Source organism: Glycine soja, chromosome 10, assembly GCF_004193775.1.
Source record: "Glycine soja cultivar W05 chromosome 10, ASM419377v2, whole genome shotgun sequence".
NCBI lineage: Eukaryota > Viridiplantae > Streptophyta > Magnoliopsida > Fabales > Fabaceae > Glycine > Glycine soja.
The window spans coordinates 48,564,134-48,586,063 of NC_041011.1; the positions used below are offsets into that span (position 1 = coordinate 48,564,134).

The following is a 21,930-nucleotide window of genomic DNA, read 5'->3' on the forward strand; positions in this document are numbered from 1 at the left end:
ATAAGTAAAAAAAACTCAGGTTTGTGGTGATTAAGTAGAATTTAATTTGTTGACGTACTCAATACTTTTACCTACAGACTTCTTCCATATGTGCCTTTCCTCATTTTTGCTTGCTTTCTTATGTCCATATCCTATTTGTTGTGAACATCATAGATTATCCTAATTATTATAGGCCAATCAAGGTAAGTAAGATGTCAATTTATGACGACAACAATATAAAATTAGTACTTCATATGTTCTTTTTTCCATTCATCATATGTAAATGTCTATTGTCATGTCAAGGATAATCAGATGACATGTTGGAATTACATTACAATTTTTTTTGTTGGTATTCCATATCTCTGTGTTAAACGCTTTTTCTCATAATTATTTGTTTATATCACATGGTAGTATGAACATATATTAGTTTTTCAGTTATTAGGTATTGGAGAGGGATTTTTCTTCAAGAATAACATGGACTGCATCCAATAAGTTAGAAGTGAATAGTTCCATTTAGAGCAACAAGAGAAAAAATAATATAAAAAAATCAAGAATAAAAAAAAAAGAGCAACAAGAGAAAAACACCTCGCACGTGATTCGTCAGTTAACTTGTTAGATAGATGGTGCAAATCAAAACATATATGTAAAAATTTTGGCAACAAATGATCATGGGCTTCACATTACTCATATCTTACTAACAATTCATTTGGATCATATCTCATAATATGGGCCTGGGCTTTGTTATTTTTACATCCTTTTTGTTAAGTTCACACATTTTGTTAGGATTGGCCTAAGAAGGCCTAAAAATGCCTTGAAAGTTGAAACCAAAATTGTTAAAGGACTTTGTTGGATGAGAATGAGATTAAGATATTAGAATATTAGGATATTTTTTTAATATTATTTAGTTTTTTTTAATTTTCTAAAACATTAGATGATGACACCTGTTAAGATTGTCATTCATTAATTTGTTGTTTAATATATGGTTTGCAATGTATTCAGGTACCATCTTCTTCACAGCTTCCTAAAAAAAAATCTTCTTCATAGCTTTTTAATGCTAGTTCTAGTTATAGTAGGAATAGCTCTTTTGCACTCTGCCCCAACCCTTTCATAAAAAAAACTCTTTTGCACTCTATCACCTCCTTTACTTTTTATTTTTATACTTTGACAAAAATATTCTAGATGAAAATGCATTTTTTGTGTGTTTTTTGACAAAATCTGATCAAGATACACAAACATGATTTACGGAGATATACAACAAAAATGTGTTTCTATCAAGAGTATTTTTGAAAAAAAGAGTATAGAGGTGAACTTAACAGTAACAGTTGTGTTCTGTAAAGAAAAAAAAAACTAGTAACAGATATGAGAATAACAGCTCGTTTTGGGCTTGCGTTATGGCAGATAGCCAGATACTATCCTATGCAACATACTCAATACAATATACATCATGGATTACCTCACGCATCTATAAGGTGAAAAATCTTCACCTTTATTTTCCATTTAACCATTTTTTTAATGTTATAGTATTTATTTTAAATATTGTAATTTATATTTTATTTTTAATCAAATGTTTACAGTAATAACAAGGGTTCAAAATTTACTTAAAATCTAAAACTATAATTACATAAAATTATATTTTCACTTGAAAATAATATATATATATATATATATATGTCTTTTTATATAATCATATATTTATTAGTTAATTAAAAAAATAATTTTAATTTAATAATTATCACTAAATTAAAAATTAGCTGTTTAACTAGTTAACCATAAGACCCCAAGTCAAATCTTAAGTTAGCTTCGATCGGCTGAACTTAGCTCGACTTACCTTCATTCATATTAAAGCAGTCTTCAATTCATTTATTTATTCTTTTTGAACGAGTCTCATAGCTAGCAGTGACTATGAATCACTCAATCACTCTAAACCCCAATTAATTTTAATCGAATCAGATAAAGACCCTTAGATTTGATAAGTGTTCTCAACATTTATTATTATTTTTTCTACTTACAAAACTCTAAACTATGTCATTTTTGTTTGCAAAACTCCACATCGTTCGGATCAACAGGTGTTAGATATAATTGTTTATTAGTGAAGACAAGACATACATACTACATAGTCATATTGTGCCGGCAATTTTACAATAAAATAAAAAATACATATAATTTTTTTTATAAACAAATATTAGTTGTTAATATTATTAGTTTTTTTAGCATTAGATTTAAATTTGAGACCTTTTTTCTCTTTTCTTATTTTTTTCTTTTATCATTAAACCAATCTTATATCTTTAACATAAATAAATATATGAACAACTGATTAAGCCAACCTTATATCTTTAACATAAATAAATATATGAACACCTGATTCACTCCCCAGTCCACTCAATTTGGCTATAAGATATATTTTTTTTTACGTGAGAAATTTAACACATTTGTGCTCCACTAATACTGCTACTGGGTCTTTGTTTGTGGAGGCATTCCCTTGCTAGTTCCGAGCATGATCTTGTTATAAATTAGACGTCTATCACTAATAATATAACCAAGCAAACAGATCATATCGTATCGATTAATTAACGATCCTTTAGGTAGTGTGGGACTGTGGAAGATTTGAGATCATTATCCTCCATCATTATCTCTCTACATCCCAAGATAATTAACTATACGAAATTGAAAATGAAAAGGCTTTTTTTAATCAAAATAAACAATTGAATAAATGTTGTAATTTTCTTTGAAGTTAATGTAAAATGATGCAAGTTGTGCCACTTTTGCAATGGTCACAACAATTAATGAGCCAGAAATTTAATTATTGAAAGATATGCTAGCTGAGTTCACTATATCCAGGAAACTAATTACTGGTTTGAAGTGGCAAGAGTTTGTCTATACTTCTTCCCAAACTAAAGGTTATATACTCGTTAGGGTTAAGGAGATTTGGATATGATCATATGATAGAAATCAATATGCTAACCGTGCATGTGTTAATACCTCAAAATTGAATCAGTAGATACATTAATTAATAACAAGCATGTGCTCATAAAATATTGCAACTGTGTCGGAGATTCCATAAAGATGCATCACTGCCAAGATTAGCTTAGTTGTCATATCTTTGCTTTGCTAATATAAGTTGCTTAGTAGATACTTAGTGGTTACAAATCCATCTTAGGATATGGAATTCATTACATAATATAGTAGCTGAATAATGGGGATACTGTTTAGTTTAACGCATACATCAAAATCAAGTTGTTTGATGCAAAATGGTCCCAAATACAGAATGTAATCACTTGATATGCAGTAGGTCTGAGCTGATTTTAAATTGTTTAGGATGCCAAAAGAAATATTATTAGGATTAAATGATTTCTCTACCATTTGTATTTTCTTTATTTTCTTTTTAGTCCTTTAGTTAATAATTAATTCTGTTGGTCAATTATTGACTTATCTTCTTAGTTAATTATCTTTTGAATCATAGCTTTGCTTGTCTTGTAATCTTTTTTGGTGATTTTTTTTATCAAAGCATAAGGAGAATTTTCCAGAAATTATTTTTCCCTCTAAATTCAGATTATGTTGTTTCATATATCGAAACATATTTTGTTTATAGATACAGTAACTTTGACTCAATGGTGCCCATATATACAGTATATTTAATTCTAACACAACTGCAACAGACGGATAAAAAAAACACAACTGCCACAGTTAACATCCATACATTTCCAATCAAAGATAAATGGGGAGATGCTCTAAACAATTAGAACGTTTTGATTTAATATATGTAATCCAACCTCTCATATCGTTCGAGACCGTGACTTACATATACAGGGAATGTTTTAATTTAATTCATTATGTTTATAATTGCTAAGATTCAATTTTGACTGAAGCTGCGTTTCATTAATTAAATTCCCAGCATATGTTTCTGTAATGCCTGTTTATGTAATTTTATAACATGATTAGATCATTTTTATTTTTTAATATTAGTTATTTCCATTAATCAACGTGTGCTATACGTGTGATATCAATTTTGACACTCTTTTTGCATTCCACCCATGTATAAGATTAGAGATGCATGAAATATTTAGATACTCATTCCCAATTCTTTAGAAAATAATCATTTTTCATTGCATTATTCCCTAAACATTATATGAATTGTCAAATCATAATAAACAATTAAGCACAAAAAAGAATAATAAAAAAATGATTGCATTAAATATATAATAAGAAAGAGTTACATTACAAGAGTTGGTGTTCGAGGCTCCCAACAATGGGGGTTTAGCCTATCATCACCATGAAGGGTTTTACACTTTAAGAACTAATATCGATAGAAGAAGGGAAGGGATGAATAAAGGAAGAGAAAGAGATAGTGAACATAGAAACAAGATTTCCCTTATTAGAGATGCTCAGACATAGGATGTATTCATTAAAGAGCTCTGAGTGACTGTGTCCTAGTGTGTAGGGATTCATGTTGGTGTCTTTCTCCTTTGCTTCTTACTCCTTTTATAGGCTTAAGGTAGCTTAATTTTCACGCAATCTTGCGCTTAGCGCAGACTTTCACGCTAAGCGCGCCTTTGGGCTTCTTCGTGGGCCTTCTTTGCGTTAAGCATGAGCTGGTCGCTAAGCAAGGAGACGCGTTAGACCTATCTTGTGTGCTAAGTAAACTGTCATAATCTTCAACTTTTTCTTCAAGTTTTTGCATCAATTTTCCTCCAAAACATTTGAAATTTTCTTCTTTTAACTTCTGTTAATCAAAAACTATAAAGATATTACTTTCTTTATTATTTCATTAAAAACAACGATAAAGTAAAGAAATTGCAATCATTCTTGACCAAAATTAACTATCAAATTAACTCAAATTTCGCAGTTATCAGAATCTTATTTTAGACAAAAAAATGAAAATAAAAATACCCAGTGAGTGTGAAAAAATATTGTTACTCTTTCTAGAACTATTTTATAGAACAATATTATAGATATACATGATATATTGTTCTTTTATTGAAGTATTACATGAGTTGGCAGCAGGCCTTGAGTTTTTCAAAATCTTTATATAAAATCAAAGTAATATTCACCCTAAAGAAGCTTAATATAAAAAGCCAAAACTTCACCAAGACGATAATAAGTATTTTCTTATGCAACAAGTATATATATACATTGTGCCCAAAAAAGTTAATATTGCAACAAAAAAATATACAAAAAATGTGCACCGATTATTATCTTTTCATCTTCGAACCCCTCCAGTAAATTCATAAACACATAAGATATTGTTTAGATTCATGCTTGATAATTATTATGCATACGTAATTTGAATATTTAAATCAGATAACAATTATATAAATTTTTTCTCTTTTATTGCTTCTTTTATGTTAAAACATTAGAAATTTAGCTTCTTCTGAGTTTTTATCTACTAGATGCTAAAGTTAGTTAATTTATAGTGTTTTTTGTTGTATTTTTTTGTAGAATTACATAGCAGGAGGCCTAGAAAAGGGTTGAAGAATTGAAGCAGAACGCTTAGTGCATCAACAACCGCTCAGCGTGAGGAGCTAACTTGGAGGCCAGGCTTAGCGCGTCTTTGGCAACTTAGCCCGCATCTGGAGGTTTAGCGCACATCCGATGACTTTACCCGCATCTGACGACTTAACGCATGGTCACTTATGTCAGCTAGACTTTGCATGTGTGCTTAGCGCATAATCAATGTAAAAAAACATGACTACGTTGTGTTTTAAAGGACAAAAAGGGAGAAATCAGGGACAATTTTTTTGGGACCAAATAAGGGGCTAGGGCACGAGAGAAGAGGGAGAACCCATTCACTTGGGGACCTTTTACTCCATTTTCTTTCATTTTCTTCCACACCTCTTGTTTTTTTTTTGTAGGAGAGACTAAACCATCCATTGTTGGGAGTTCAGTAATCAAATATTCTTGATGTAATGATCCTAACTATCTATTTAATGCTATTTTGATATTATTGTCTCTTTTCTATGCTTAATATCTTGTTTATGATTTAATCACCTATGCTCATGTAGTGTTATAAAGTTTATCTCCTAAGAACTTGAAAAGAGCTCCTAAGAAAATGTTTATTTCCTAAGAACTTGAAAAAAGTATCTAAGTAATTCATGTCTAGGGATAGAATGATATTATTTAATCTTATTTATGCATCTTTATTCTTAAAACAAATGATTTGATGCATCTCTTAAGGGATTAAGAGTGAAATTAAGTAATTTAGGCTCTTTCACAAAAGGAATTATGGTTAAGGTAGATTAGTAGATGAATGTAATAATCGGAATAATGTTAAATAGTGAAAAATCCTTAATGTTACATCAAGAGTAGTTTCAATAGGCTAAATCCCAACACATTATCTAATTTTCCTTCAACCGACAACTCACCCCCGAGTATTTGTGTTCTATCTCTTTAATGTACTCTGCTTAATTATCTTTATTTATGTTGAATTTTACATTCCATATTATTATTCAACCAATATTAAATTTAATTTATTAATTGTTTAAAATTAGACACATACAAATTCTGAGTATTCGACACTCAGTTTTACTGTTTTAAAATATTACTTTGACGAATTGATACACTTATCAAGGAATTAACAATGTTTTCTTGCATAAACACATAATTATTAAGTGAATGAAAAACATTGCTTGTCAAAAGTGATTGCAAAACATTCAACGATTATGCATGACATGGTTCTAACTCCACAAAAAAAGAAATTAAATGAGCTCATGGAATATACTGCATGACCATTTTGAACTTTACTCTTTCAACTGGATTCGCTTTAGCCTACTCTAATGGTCAATGGCAGCCGGCAACAAGTGGTACAATAACATGTACAAATGACTCAAGTTAATTGTCTACGACATCAGAAACTTCACCACACACGTACAATACACCTTTCTTATATATAAGATATCAGCAGTTTTCAGGTGCAGACAGTCTCTCCTCCAAACCTACAATTGTAACAAATTCTGTAATATTAATCTTCGGAACCAATCAAAGAAAAAAAAAATGAAAATCTTGTAAAAAGAATAATATATTACTTGAAGATGATATTGCTTCAACAAACTTTCTTTGCAGTTCAGTGTAATTATTCCCAGTCATCATATGCGGAACCTTGAAGGCCGATTATAAAACGATATCAATAATCAAAATTGAACTAAAGACAACATAATTATAACTTCATGCTCAGTGACAACTAACAATTAATCAATCTTGTATGGTACCTCACATCGGATAGTGTGTATGAACCTATCATCTGGTTTGGTGGAAGTACAGTTTACCACATCAAGCCCTTCCTTAAGCACTATGTCTAGCACTCTTGACAAAGGACACGCATATTTCCCGAAGCTATAACTACACTTAATCTGAACACCTCCTGGACAAGGATGAACAATGACGCATACTGGAAGATGGGTAGTACTCAAGCTTCCACTCTCAGAACCAACGGGACTCAAATTGGACAACTTCATAAGTTTGTCCCTCGTGGCTTGCAACTGTTTTACCTTATTCTGAAGGTACTTGATGTAATTTGTACCCTCATGCATGTGATCAGAAATTGAGCGCTTTCCCTGATGATAATTAATAATCAAGATATAATATACTCAATATTGTAATAATGCAATAATACCCTTCAATATGACTAATGAGATGAACAACTACAAAGAAAAATGGTAAATAATTGTGAGTCTAGGGTGTTAATTAATTAATTACCTTGATGTATTCAAGAGGAAGGAGAGATCTAAAGTTGGTGCAAAGCCTGGTCATTTCTTGCCTTCTTTGTTTTTCTGTCTCTCTATGCATCCACTTCTTGTTTTCATCTATGGTTGTAGTCTTAAAATCTTCTCTTTGCTTGCCCTTGGTTCCCATTTGACTCGTAAAATGGATTAGGGCGCTTCCATCCATCACAGGATCATGCAAGATCTGATTTTCTGGGGTAGTTTGGATTGGTAGGGAATAATAATTATTATCTGGTGCTATCTGAAAGTACAACTCATCAGTGGGGTGTAAAGGATTCATCGTAATCTTCCTTTGGGCTCTGAATGGCTTTGGTGAATTAGGGTTTCAGATCGCTTCCCGTATTTGACTGATATATCCTAGGATCCTCAAATCCCCTCCCGTATAAGATAAGAATCCATCATACCTGCCATATCAATGTTCTTGTTTCCATTTTCTTTGCTTTTTTGTCCTTTTCTTATTTAATTATTGTTTTCGTGGGACACGGTGTTTGCTCTAGTTTTATAATCAGATGATCAACTTTTAAACAGTGTCTTTTGAAACTTTTTTGATTTACATACCCAATTTTTGTTTGGACACTTCTAATTTTGACTTTGTCGGTTGGTACGTTGTGAATAGAATCTGAACCTTGAAAGTATTAATCCAACCATATAAAGGTGGCTATATAATTTTACTCTTTTATTGAACACAGTGAAAGAAATTACAAGATGTGTATACTATTTTTTAAGAGTTCTTTAGTGATGGTCTTTGGTTAGAAATAGAATTTCATTTCAATAATCTATATAATAAAAGTTTATATTAAAAATGAGTTTAGGTTACTAAGGTAAAATTGTAATTTTGAAAAATACTAAAATATCTCGAAAAGTATAGCCAAGTTTTATTTTTAAAAAAATTATGCACGCCATGTTTGAAATATTATTATTTTACCAAAACTAAGTTAGTAAGTTTTATCCTTTTTATCCTAAAGCAACCATACACGTCATGCTTGAATTAATATTATTTTACTGAATATGACACTTCATAACTCAACTCGTTAGTTTTTCTTGTTGACAGAATATTATTCCTTTATTTACTTTGATTTTAATCTATGATTATATTTAAATTCTTAGGCCTTGTAAGTCTTAGGGTCTATTTTTTCACAAAAATATAAGTAAAATTTAATTATGTGCCTAAATTAATTTCAAACATATATAAATTAAATTTACATATATTACAGTGAAGATAATATATTGATTCGTAGTGTAAAACAAACCAATCATTAACATCCTCATAAGCTAAAGTTCTAAATTAAGGTTGCTTGAAGTTTAGTTTTATCATTTCATTTTTTTTCATGACGTCATGGTCTCCATGTATTTAAATAACACTTGTGATGTATGCACAAAGCTAAAATATTTATGATATGCTAGTTATTTTTCTTCTTTAGACAAAATGTTGTGTATAATTATAATATAGACAATTTTTTTGGTACAGACATCAGCGATGGTTAACATTGCCAAAGTTATAAGTTTTTAAAATATAAAAATTATCCATCATTTTATTAACAAATTATATATAAAGTTATCTTTCATTAATAACACACAAGTGTCATAATAAATTGAAAGAAAGTTGTACCAATACATATGAATCTTGGTTTGTTTTTGAGAATGAAATAAATAATGTTGGAAGAAAAATATTTATCTTGTGTGTATTAAGATCTTGACAAAAATTTATCATTATTTTCAATAGAGCAATTTCGTATTAATACCATCATTAAAAAAAAACTGAAAGAAATTCATAACAAAACCCTTACTAGCTTTCTATTAATGAAACTAATCAATGAGATATATCTGATATATTACAATTTTGGGAAAATTTACTTAATTTCTATAATTTAGGCACATGTAGGTAGTTGTATAAAATGTTACGTATGCTATGATCTTGACCTTTTAATGTTTCCATGATAAAATTAAATTACATATTATGCTAAACGTGCTTTTCACTGTAGTTTTAACGGCTTAATTATAGATGCATATATTATCCATTTGTTTGGTCAAACGGTAGTAGCTGTAAAGCCTAAATGAAAATAGAAATTCAGAAAGGTGACAAAAGAAAACCAAGGATAATGTCAAGTCAATTTTCCATTGATAAGCGCACACAAATTAATTAAATAATGTGTAATTTTAGTTATTATTTTTTAAAAATAATTAATTGTGTTTATTTTTAAAATTAAATAAATATAATTTTCTGTCATTTTAATTTCATACAAGCACATTAGGTTATATAATTTTTGTCTAAATATTTGGAAGTTTAGAATAAGTATAAAATAGTTTTCAAAGTTTAATAGTAAAAAATAATAAAATTTGAAGGAGTTTATAAATAGTAGTATTAGATAGGGATTTGAAGAGAGAGAAACATAAAATTGAATTTTATTTTCAGTAAAATTTAATGATTTGGTTAGTAAATTTTGAGTGGAAAAAAATTAAAACAACTTAAAAAATTTAATTTGTTAATTTTGAATAAAACATGAGAATTTGAAGCATTTAGACGCAAGAGATTTGACAAATTTAATTTAAAAAAGAACATAATTGATAACGGTTATTTATAGTTATATTTTTAAATTAAATTATATAAAAATTAGTAATTTTTCTCTTATATTGCTTTCTTTTTGTGCAAATAATTATTATTTTAATATTATTTAAATTTTTATACAGAAAATATTAAAAGTTGAGAATTTATGATGTTAAAGAGAACAAATTGGAAATCTAAAGATGAGTGCTTAGCGCGTACAAAGCGTTCAGCAGGAGGCATAGGCTTAACGGGGGAACTGGTTTTATATATTACCCAGCCGGGAGTAGCATCTTTCTAATTTATATATTACGCAACTGGTTTTTCTCTCAGCTTTCATTCTACTTGATCCGTTGTACTTAACTTTGAATCGTATGGGAAAAGTTAATCAATAGAGTTTTTTCTTGTCACGTTCCCAGCACTTCTCCTTGCTCATTTCGATCTCACCTACTCCCCCACAAACCTAACCTATAGCAAAATTTGCCCATCTTCAAAGTTTTATTACCTACAGTAAGTCTTAAACAGAACATCGAAGCCAGTATAATCCCTCTCAAATTCTTAATTCAAATTATTACACACGATGAAATTCACGATCAGCAATTGTTGGTATATATGTAGCCATTTTGTTCAAATTGGTTCTTCGACAATATTACTGAAAGACAACATTTGTATCAAGTTCTATATATATATATATATTTTTATTTTTTTTTATTTTTTTGATATGTCAGCCTCATTAATTATGTGAGATCCCACATCATGCATGTAAGTATCATAAATATGAAACTATCATAATTTTGGTGTACATTACAGTGTTCATGATGGCACAGGTTTTATACCAATGTGATTTTTAACTGTAAGATACGTACCGATTAGTTTCAACTGATCACCAACCAGGCAACCACGATTTCAATCGTGAGCTTCAACCTGCAAATCAAGAAAAAGAAAAGGAACTTACATGCATGCTTTTACCTTGATGCATGTGGTTTAAAAAAAAAAAGTCTGTGACTGATGCAATTTTAATTTGGCTACAACGTTAAGGTTTTTTAGCCTTATCGCGACCAAAATTGCAGCAGCATCATCAGCTGTATTTATCCACCATTTTTCACAATATCAAGGATCTCCACGAAACTGTAACTTTGATCATGATTGCAATTTAAAATCTTGCCTTGATGTATTCTTTCAGAAGGGACTAATCTAGGGAAAGCCTGAGGTGGTGTCTTCTGTCTTTTTTGCTTGCACAGAACATCATCTTACTTCATGCGACCTTTTATAGGTGGGGGATTATAAAAGGAAAATACTAAGTGATCTAAAGATCTTCAAGAAACCCAATAAAATGCTGTTTTTGAGAATCTTGTTTCACGTTAAACATAAAGGGGGCGGGGGGGACAATGGAAGAAAAGAAAAATATACTTCTTCTCCACTAAGGTGTTCAGTTCTAGAAACGCTGTAGATCCTTTGCGATATTATACTATATCACCCATGATTTACGGTGAAATTTAATTAAAAATTAAATGCCTTTATTATATTTACTATATTTATAAAAAAATTGACACATAAAATTAAAATATATTCTATTAATTGTATGTGTATTAAAATACTTTAATTAAAAACTGTATCAACTATTTAAAGAATATTATGATATTTTTCTTTTACGTGTGTATATATATTTTTATTATTTTATTATTTAGCTTGAGGTCTATTTTGAAAATATTATTAAAAAGATGAAAAAACAAACTAATATATCTAACTTATATATTTGACTTCTCTAAAAAAAACTTATATATTTCATAAAATTAAAGATATAAAATATTTTTAGTGAACAACATTTGTTTTAGTGTAAGATAAATATATCATTAAATTCGATCTTAAATTATTTAAAAAATAAATGTAGCATTTTTTTTTATCATAAATCATATAAGAGAGTCTCGATCACTTTATACGGTAAAATTAGGTATTTGACAGCTTCTGAGATGTTCGGGAGAAGGGTGAATGCATCAGCGAACATTCTAGAGAAAAACTCTCCATAAAACAGGGGAAACCACTGTTCTATTATTTTGGAGATGAATGTTTTAATAATGTATGGAAAAGGCTATCAACATTATTGAGAATATATAAAAGTTGGGAAAAGCAAGCACTCAGGTCAGGAACCTATCAGGCTTTACCATAGTTTTGGATTCAAATGGACCTACAATTTGATTAGCGGATTATTTTATTTGGGTTGAGGCCCATGTCTATGTTTTTTCTTTAGGTGATTCAATTACTTAGGACAAATTAAAACATGAAGGTGAATTGTTTAAAAAATAAATATTTAATGTGATTTTATTTTTAAGATTACATGAATAAATATTTAAATAAAAATTGAAAATTTATATTTAAATTATAGATAGATATTTTTGTTGTTGTACTATCACAACATACTGAACTTAAGTTTTTATGCATACTATTCAAATTTTCTCTTTAGGTCGACCTTAGTAGATGATAATGTTATGATTCTAAAATGCTTTAAGAAGACATGATTTTTATTGAAGAAAGCATTGTAATCTTGCAGATTGATTAAATTATATATTTTTATTTATTATTTAATTTTTTATTTGAAATATGAATGAATTAAAAATTATACAATAAATTTGACTAAATTAATATACTTACTAAATAAGGTTATAAGAAATAATTGACCAGATCATCATATTGATTCAGGTTGAAAGTATATAAACTCAAGAATCAAATTAGACGTGGCAATGGGACGGGGCGGAGACGGGTATTGTCTCCTCAATCCCTTATCCCGACTCCCCAATATGTCTCCCTACCCATATCCGATACCCGATGGATTAAAATTTATTATCTCATCCTGTACCCGTTGGGTATCGGGTATCCTAATTCCGTCCCGTACCCGATTCAAATTAGAAAAATAATTTTTTTTGTAAAGAAAATATTAAAAATTTGATTTTAAAAAAAATAAATTGATTGTTAAACATTTATTTTTAATTACTTATATATCAATAAATTTTATGTAAAAATCCTAAAATAAAATTAACTAATAATAAAAATTCTAGGCCTTTTGATTAAATTATGCAAAAATTCTAAAAATTAAGTGGCGGGACGGGTCCAGGTTTGGGGTCGGGGCAGATGTAGTAATCTCATACCCGTACCTGTATCCGACTTTTGGTTATCGAGAAAAACTCAAACCCGAATCCATATCCGATCAACTCAGATATTACCCGTCAAAGTCGGGATGGATTCAGACGAGTATCTACGGGTACAGGTTTTCTTACCATGACTAAATCAAACTAATTCTAATTAATTTGGTTTCGATTTGGAGTTAAATTAATTGATTAACTGAACCAACTCGAATCAATTTAATTGATTTAATATGGGCTATGAGATTCATTGGTCAATCATAATGATCCAATAAATTTGAAATAAATATAAAAGCATTTTAAAATTGAGTTAAAAAATATTTTAGCTAAATATGTTTTGTTTTAAAAATTAAAAACCAAAAATTCACAACCACCTTCCAACTGACCTCAATGTGTTGTTCATTCATGTTATATTATAATATGTTATACCAACATATATAATATGACATAAAGACAAATAAATAATTATATTTCTTAAACATATGATCAAGAGTTTCATCCTTAAACTCAGGTGTATACAGGAACATTTCTTAAAAAATGTCAACCTTAAATAAATCTAATTAAATACTTTAAGATATTATTAGTCTTTAACTTCTAACTAGAAATACCTTGATGAATTCAACCAATTTATTTTTTTAATGTGTTGTGTATCAAATTCACTCATAATATTGCTAAAAAAATTAAGAAAATTGAACAGATAGAGGTGGTGAACTTAGAGTGATATGTTTGTGATATGAAGTAAGCTATGAAAATATTCAAATCGAATTAAGCAATATTAAGATTGAGAATTATCATTTTCAGAATATTCCTACATGTCATTTTTTTTTTCTTTTCCGGGGTACAACTGCACACTTAAAATACTCTGATAAGCATTATGTAAGAGCACAAGATAAACTGCTCTAACCACTGTCTTTCCCCTGCTATGTCTGAAACATTTCCATCCATTGGGATTTTGTTTGTTTGGTGGGTACCAAAAGAACATCCAAAAACAGCTCATTCCTTTGGTGTAAACTGTAAAGGCAACATTTTCTTATCCTTCTATATACATATTTATTCGTTGTTTTAGGATGCAATGTTAGATAAGAAGGCCAGTTTGGATATGTTTGTTAGGGTTTGTGATATTTGAGGGGCCATATATAGATACAAGGATTCCGTCTTGTGTCTGACCTTACTCTATTGTCGGAGGGGGACTTCCATCGCTGTCGCTGGACAATTGTATATTCACATATAAGGCAATGAAAACCTTTTTTTCACATATAATCCCTGATCCCAAGTACAAAAGTTAGTTATAAATGTTATAATTTTTTAAATATTTTTATGCAATTAAAATTGTTAGATTTTATTTATATTTCGTACAATAAATGGTAACATTAAAAATTAATAAAAGTTTTCAAAATAAGACTTCAATTTTAATGAAATATATAATAACATAAACATACAAGAAAATAATTCATTAGAGAATTTTATATTATCATTAAATCATAAATTATCATGTCGTAATAAATTATCTATCATAACTTTTTTTGTTTGAACGTATAAAAAATATTCTAATTGTGCATAGAAATTAGACTCAAAACAAATTACGTAAATTATTGCACCTAAATTATAATTATAATATATATACAGCATGGCGGCAGCATGCAAGAGATCTACTACAGATCGAGTTCGCCAATTTGATATACCTATAAAAGCGAGGGGAGAATAAATGTTTAGTAAGACCCAGCCACGTGGTTGATAAATTACATTGTTTAAAGCTTGGTCAGATGTGAATTATATAAAAGAACTATATTTTCGTATTAGTTCAAGTCAAACATCTTAATATGGTGTTATTTAATTATAAATTTATTTAAAATTAATAATAAATTATAATTTGTACTAAAATTAAAATATTTTGCATTATATGAAAATAAATTTTTCTTAATATAATTTATTTTGGATATGTATTATAAAACATCTTTAAAAAAATTAATGAAAATTGCTCACATACATAATATCTGTTTTGGTGGCAGTGGCACCTGAGAGGGGGAAGTTACCTGGAAATCAACTATTGAGACATGCAATAACATCATATAGGATAAATCTATTTTATAAGTCGATTAAAAATATGTAAAAAGTTTAATCTCATATTTTGTTAAGATTCATAGTTATAGATTAGTTTAGGTTTGGCTTAAATAATATTTTGTTCTAGTAAAATAGGATGTGTTGTTTAGTCCTTTAAAGTTTTTCTTTCTTTTAATCTTAAAAATATAAATTTTTTTTGTTTTAATTTTTGTTGTCAAATAACAGTTTTAACTTATGATGTAATAGTGCCGATAACCCATTAAAATCACATTTTATAAATAATAAAATCACATTTAAAGATATAAAGTATATAATCTTGAACTAATATCTTTGTTAGTTTAATCACCAATTCTATTTTTAAAACATTAATTTTAGCTTCTTGACGTGCTGTTTGTAATTTGTAACTTTCCAATCATTGTTTCCCGGGGCCCATAAATTATTGTTAATTTGTCAATTGAACAGGTTTGCCGTTTTGAGTTTTAACGCTGAACTAAAAGGCATAGAAGAATTATATATATTTATTAATCAAAAGAAGAAGAATTATATATTTACCGAAATACACCACGTGACCTCAATTCCGTTCGCACTTTTTATCTTTTCACAATTAGCAATTTAACATGATATGTCGTTTATTTCAAAGTCACAACTTTACCAAAGGAGAAGTTAATTGCAGATGGAATTTTTTTCTTAGTGGTGATGTTTATTTGGATATTTTAATCTGAAGAGCCACAACTTTTGACCTGAAGATGTGATCAACACGCACCGCCAGGTTATGGAGTCGTAAACACCATTATAGCCACTAATTATCATTATTCTAATGCAATATCCCATAATTGTGTGCAAAGAAAATATCATAAAGCATCTAAACTCTTTTTCCCAAGCATTATTATATAGTGCTTCAAAATGACGTGGCAGCTTCGAGTGAATATGATAGCACACAGCAACATGGAGTTGGGTACAACACAAAATTGACTTAATTCCTTCCATAGAAAGAATATTGTTTTTATAGCGGTTAATTTTTTGTCCCATGTTGATCATTTATAAATTTTATTGAAAATGGAAAAAGATAAATTATGAAATTCAATTCGTTTAATGAAACGTAAGTCCATTATATTTTAATTTATTAATGTTAATATCATAGTATTAAGTTCATTATAATTTTTTACTACTGGTATATTATAGAATTAATTATGAAAGAGAGTCAAATCAACTTACTAGAATTGACTCATCACTCATTAACACTAAAGTGAACTAATCTAACTTTAAAAAAGTGAATTAATCTAAATTAGATGACTTTATTATTGAAGCAAGAATTTGCCATTTTGGCTCAACTACCATGAGTGATGGATTAATGGATTGACTCCCTGTATTTTTTATAAAAAAAAATAACAATTTTAAATGAAAGATGCTAAGGCCATTCATGTTTGTAGTTTAAGTTTGAGGTTATAATAATTAGGATAATTAAGGATGTTTAGTGTTTGGATCAAAACAACCAAATGAATTTAAGAATTTAAATCGAATCAATTAAATTATTTTTATTTTCTTTATTCAAACCGATTTAACTTGAATAAAATCAGTCTTTGTGTGTGTGTGAGAAAACTCTATTGATTCAGTTCTTATGTTTTTTTAAACTAATTTAACTTGAATCAAATCAATCACTTTTATTTTCTCTCACATGTGTGTGTCTCTCTCTTTTCACGTGCGCGTGTGTGTTTCATGATTAGATTAGTTAGCAAAAGACTATAAGATTAATATAAGTATGTTTTCATATGTTGGAGAGTCCTTGAATCTAGGACATCCCAAACCATGTGCATCATCAAACATTTAGAAACATTGTGACACAAGAACAATGTTGTTGCAATCAACAACGCAACAAGTGTCCTAACTCTGACAATTAAAGCAAAATTTTCCCACTCAACCTTGAATGATTAAATTCATGTATAACATTGAGTTAGAACCAATATCTTAAAACTCGAACCAGTTAGTGACTGAGTCATGATACTTGATCAATGGGTTAATCAACTAAAGGGTCACTTATTAAACTGCATGAATTTGTATTATGTATTTTTGTCATAAGCTTAAGTAATTGACCCTAATTTAGTGGTAATTATATTTAACTTTAGGACTTGTGTTCAATTCTTGTTAAGACCTTTTTAACTTTTAATTTCTATATTTTTTTTCTAACGTGCAATAGTGAGGACTGAGGAGCTTAGTAGGTCGCATGGTGCAACGTAGAAGAAGATTCAATCAGTTACCAATAAAGTCATCACTGTAATCTTCCCTAAGCTTGTTAATCATCACAAGTCCTTCACACAATTACAACAAGGCATCTTTCAGTACAAGATTGACCAAGAATAGGAAAAAAAAAACGGATAGATTGAGAAAAAGAATGACAACAGATTAAGATCGAGGCCTTGGGAAAAACTCAAAAATCAACATAATTAGGAGAATAAAACACAAAACAGTGATCCAGATGAAATGGATAAAAATTGGTACAAACTTGATAATTGCACCAAATCATACAAGTAATACAAAGTAAAAGTGGCATTATAAGGAATTATCATCCAAAGTATCAAAATAAAAACTTATTACAACCTTGAAACAAGAAATTTAACTCATTGTGAAAACTAAGCTAAGTGAGCATGATGAAAAGTAAATCCTAAAGTAAGGCTACAACATATAGCACTTCCCTAAACAAAATTAAGATGCTTGGATCATATGATTCCTCCAAACCTTCACCTAAAAAATAAAAAATTCATTCCAATCTAAATTCTAAAAGAACATCAAAAGATTGAATTCACAATAATAAATGAAATTCAATTTCTTAACAACACTCTGTCCTATAATTAGAAACCCTACTTTCTTAATTACAAATCACTAATCAAAACAAGTAATAAGTTCAAGAATTTACAGGAAAGCAATAAGTTTAAGATAAATGAACATTAAAGTAAAATGAATTGCACGTTACGTTTATCACCTTCACTGAATACTTTTTACCGAAACAACTAAGGGTTTCTTCCGATAATGATGATAGAATTGATTCACATTGTCTGTTAATGGTGTTGTCTTTACCGGTTCAAGTGTAACTTATTAAGTTGCGCAGAACAAGTAAAAGCTCGAGAGGAAAGTAAAAGGAGTTCTCATAAAGGATCTTATTGATGGATCCGGAAAAATGATGGGAGTTTCTTTTTTTTTTGGTGTATGATGGGAAATTGTTTGTCGGGTCAGTTTTAAATTTGGCAGCTGGAAAAGGAAAAAAAAAAAAGTAGAAGGAAAATTATGGTTGGTATAGAATACTGTTGTTAAAAATCAAACTAAATTGAAGTAAAAAAAAAAAAATCAAACTAATTTTGACAGGTTGAACGGTCTACTTATATTAGAAATATTTAATTAGTTGCAACTCAGTTTCAATTTATAAAAGTAAATTGTTTAAAACTAATCAAAACTGCATTCAATTAAATTAATGGTGAAATCAATTATTTTATCTTTTATCTTTTTTTTATTAGTTTGATTCTTTATTTTTTAGAAAATTTATTTTGATTTATTTATCTTTTTAAAAAAGTTTAAAATAATTTTTTCATCCATCTAATGTTAACGTTGTTAATATAATAAAGGCATTGACTATTATAAACTGTTACAAAATGTAAGTTTTTTTACCTAATTGCAACAACTTTGGAAACTAGGTTTGATAAAATGGACAAGTCAAGTCAGTCTGGTCCAGCCCATTGGGCCACACATTGAAAATGGGTTGGCTCAGATCTAGTTTATATTCTTTTAGGTTGGAATTTCTTAAGCTCAACCCAATCATATGGTGAGCTATCGAACCTATTTGGACCAATTTAAAAGTTAATAAAGAAAGTTAAAAAATTGATTTTATGTAACAAAAATATTCCAAAGGAAAAAATTATTTATTAAGCATTTATTCTACTTAACAATCACTGGCAAAGTCATTTTAATTATGTTTAATGAATATTCAAATTAATAATACTGTTTTGGGGTTGTCACTTCCTTTGGGCACACTTAATTTTATGTTTAATGAATATTTTTGCCTTTAAAAAATATAAATTGTAGTTTAAAATTATAAATTATGTTAATAAGTGTAGAAACAAATATCACAAGAATTAGGGTTGAATTGTATTTTTAGAAATTTAAAATTTTTCTTGAGATTGAAAAATGCATTTATCGTCTGATAAATATAAACATAAAACACTTAGAGAGGATTTGATTCAAATTGTATCAGAAGACGACAAGAAAAACAATTTTCTTGAAAAACAAAATGAGATATAAGATCTAAAAATAAATTCAAATCATTTGTCAATTAACCAACAAGAAAACGCACAATGAATTTATACTGATTCATCTCATTCTCGAGACTACATCCAGTTCTTGACAACCACCAAGTTCTCACTAACTTATCAAAGTTACAAGTATTGTTCACTGTCACTTTTGACTCTTACACTTGCATGCTCTACCCCAAGCTTGCCTTAAAACCCATTATTCTTTGTTCTAATAGGTCACTGTTGACTCTAAATAAATCAACAAGATTTTTTGGAAGATTGCACACTGACTAAAATATAAGATCGTCTTATAGACGGATATACCACTCAACACTTTTAGTTTTTTCTTTCAAAGTATACAACATGTTTTGAGATCTTTGTATCTTTACAAGAATTTGTAGAAAGCTTTACAAAAAAGAATGAAAGAATAATTCACATAGATTGTTCATTTTTTGATTCTTTAAAGTTTCTTCTATATATAACTTACATCTCCAAGTATTCGTTGTCTCACAACGGTTGAATTCTTCATTATGTTCTTCGTCTAAGGTCTTGAGTTCGTTAGAGCATTTAATGCTTGCATTAAATGCACATCTCTTCTTCATGTAAATTCTATGATGATAGGTTAGCATGTCTTGTATTTCGGCAGAGAAATCACTTTGTTCATCATAGTAGGTCTATAACAACAAAACACGTCTTTTGATGAAGATCAACGTCTTCCAAATCGTGATCTTCATTTATTTTTCATAGGACTTTGACAGATCCTAAGAAAATATTTTATGCATGAAAGAATCTCAGACATAAAGTATTAAATGAAGGTCTTAAATACATTACTTAAATGTTATATAAGATCGTCGTATGAGTACATCGTCTAAAAACTTCAGACACACAGAGACAGATCATGATCTGATTGTATATCAGACACAACTTTTATCATTTGTATCTATTTGCATCTAATCAAAATAATTAGGAATCATTATTCATCTTTAAGACATAAATATTTTTTGACTTAACAATAAGTTATTATATTTTATTTAATATTTATTATATATTACTAATTGGGTCATCCCGACCCAAATCCATTTCGCCCGTTAGGCAAAATGGGTTGGGCCAAAAAAGGCTTGTTTATATTTGAGTCGACTTTTTTTAGCACAACTTGATCCTAATTGCGAGCCAATCGGCTCATTGGATTAAGTCCATTTTGTTGGCCCTACAAGAAACTCACTCTATTCTTCACATCATGCTCTTTGGAAGCAACAATATCGGGGTTGCTCTTAATCTCTTTCTCATCAAAATTGTTGTCATCGTTGTCATGGTACCTCACTGTCTTGGAACTTCCCTCGCTGTTACCCACTTGCTGTAATGACACCGTTTTGGAATTCGAAGGCCCGTCTCCAAAATCCCTAACTTCAATACCAAAACACTTTTCCTCTCCTGCCTTTTTATTCTCCTTTTTCAAGAAACCTCTTTCTCTTCCATTTATTTTGTGTTATGTTTCATCTTCTAATTTGGGGTTACTCGCACTCAACTTGAACCGGTATGGATAACTTGAGTAACCATTATCAATGGTTGTAGATTTGAGTTGTTTTGGCCGGATCTAGGTGATGATGGTATTTTGGGGGGTAGTTGGGCACGATTGGTAGTGTTGGGTCTCTTGAAGGTGGCACGATGGCTTGGAGGTTGCAAATCTAAGTTGTTTTTAACATATCTAGGCAGTTAAGATTGATGGTGAGCATAATGTGGAGGTTTTGATGGTGCATAGGGTTGTCAGAGTTTGAGTCACGATGGTGATCATTAGGTGCATGCCAATATTTTAGGAGGAGATGGTGGCACGCTAGCTCATGGTGGTCATGGTTGTGGGTGGTGGTGATGGGTGCACGATGGTTGTGAGTGGTGGGGGTGGGGGTGTAGAAGAAAAGAAGGAAGAAAAAACTTACATTTTATGTCAATATCTTTATTTCATTAAATGTTAACATTATACGAACAAAATGACTATTTTGAACTTTTTTAAATAAAAAAGGATTAAAATTAACTTTTTAAGAGATAAATTATCAAATTGAAAAAAAAAAAAAATAACACAAAAGATCAAATAGATCATTTGACCTAAATTGATTTATCATTAATTTTTTCTAAAAAATTAATACTTTTATATTTCATTAATATTTTCATACAAATTTACATTATTATATACGAATTGTTCTTATAATATTTTCGCTCGACTA

The 21,930-nt window shown here is 29.2% G+C and overlaps 1 protein-coding gene across 1 annotated transcript; it reads right to left on the bottom strand.

Annotated features, from left to right (window-relative positions):
- Positions 1 to 6,580: 6,580 nt before the first annotated feature.
- Positions 6,581 to 8,100, bottom strand: LOC114370846 (transcription factor bHLH36-like). The gene is made up of 4 exons (XM_028328237.1): positions 7,669 to 8,100; positions 7,182 to 7,526; positions 6,999 to 7,071; positions 6,581 to 6,908 (listed from the first exon to the last, which is right to left on the bottom strand). The coding sequence occupies exons 1-4, from the start codon at positions 7,972 to 7,974 to the stop codon at positions 6,871 to 6,873; spliced, it is 762 nt and encodes a 253-aa protein (XP_028184038.1). The 5' UTR covers positions 7,975 to 8,100; the 3' UTR covers positions 6,581 to 6,870.
- Between the last annotated feature and the right edge of the window lie 13,830 nt (positions 8,101 to 21,930).

What these genes read in the sequence shown, in the direction of transcription:
- LOC114370846 (XM_028328237.1), bottom strand. Translation starts at nt 7,974, where the DNA reads ATGAATCCTTTACACCCCACTGATGAGTTGTACTTTCAGATAGCACCA. An exon ending in TACACACTATCCGATGTGAG is followed by an intron (nt 7,072 to 7,181) that starts GTACCATACAAG and finishes TCGGCCTTCAAG; the next exon opens with GTTCCGCATATGATGACTGG. An exon ending in TGAAGCAATATCATCTTCAA is followed by an intron (nt 6,909 to 6,998) that starts GTAATATATTAT and finishes TTACAATTGTAG; the next exon opens with GTTTGGAGGAGAGACTGTCT.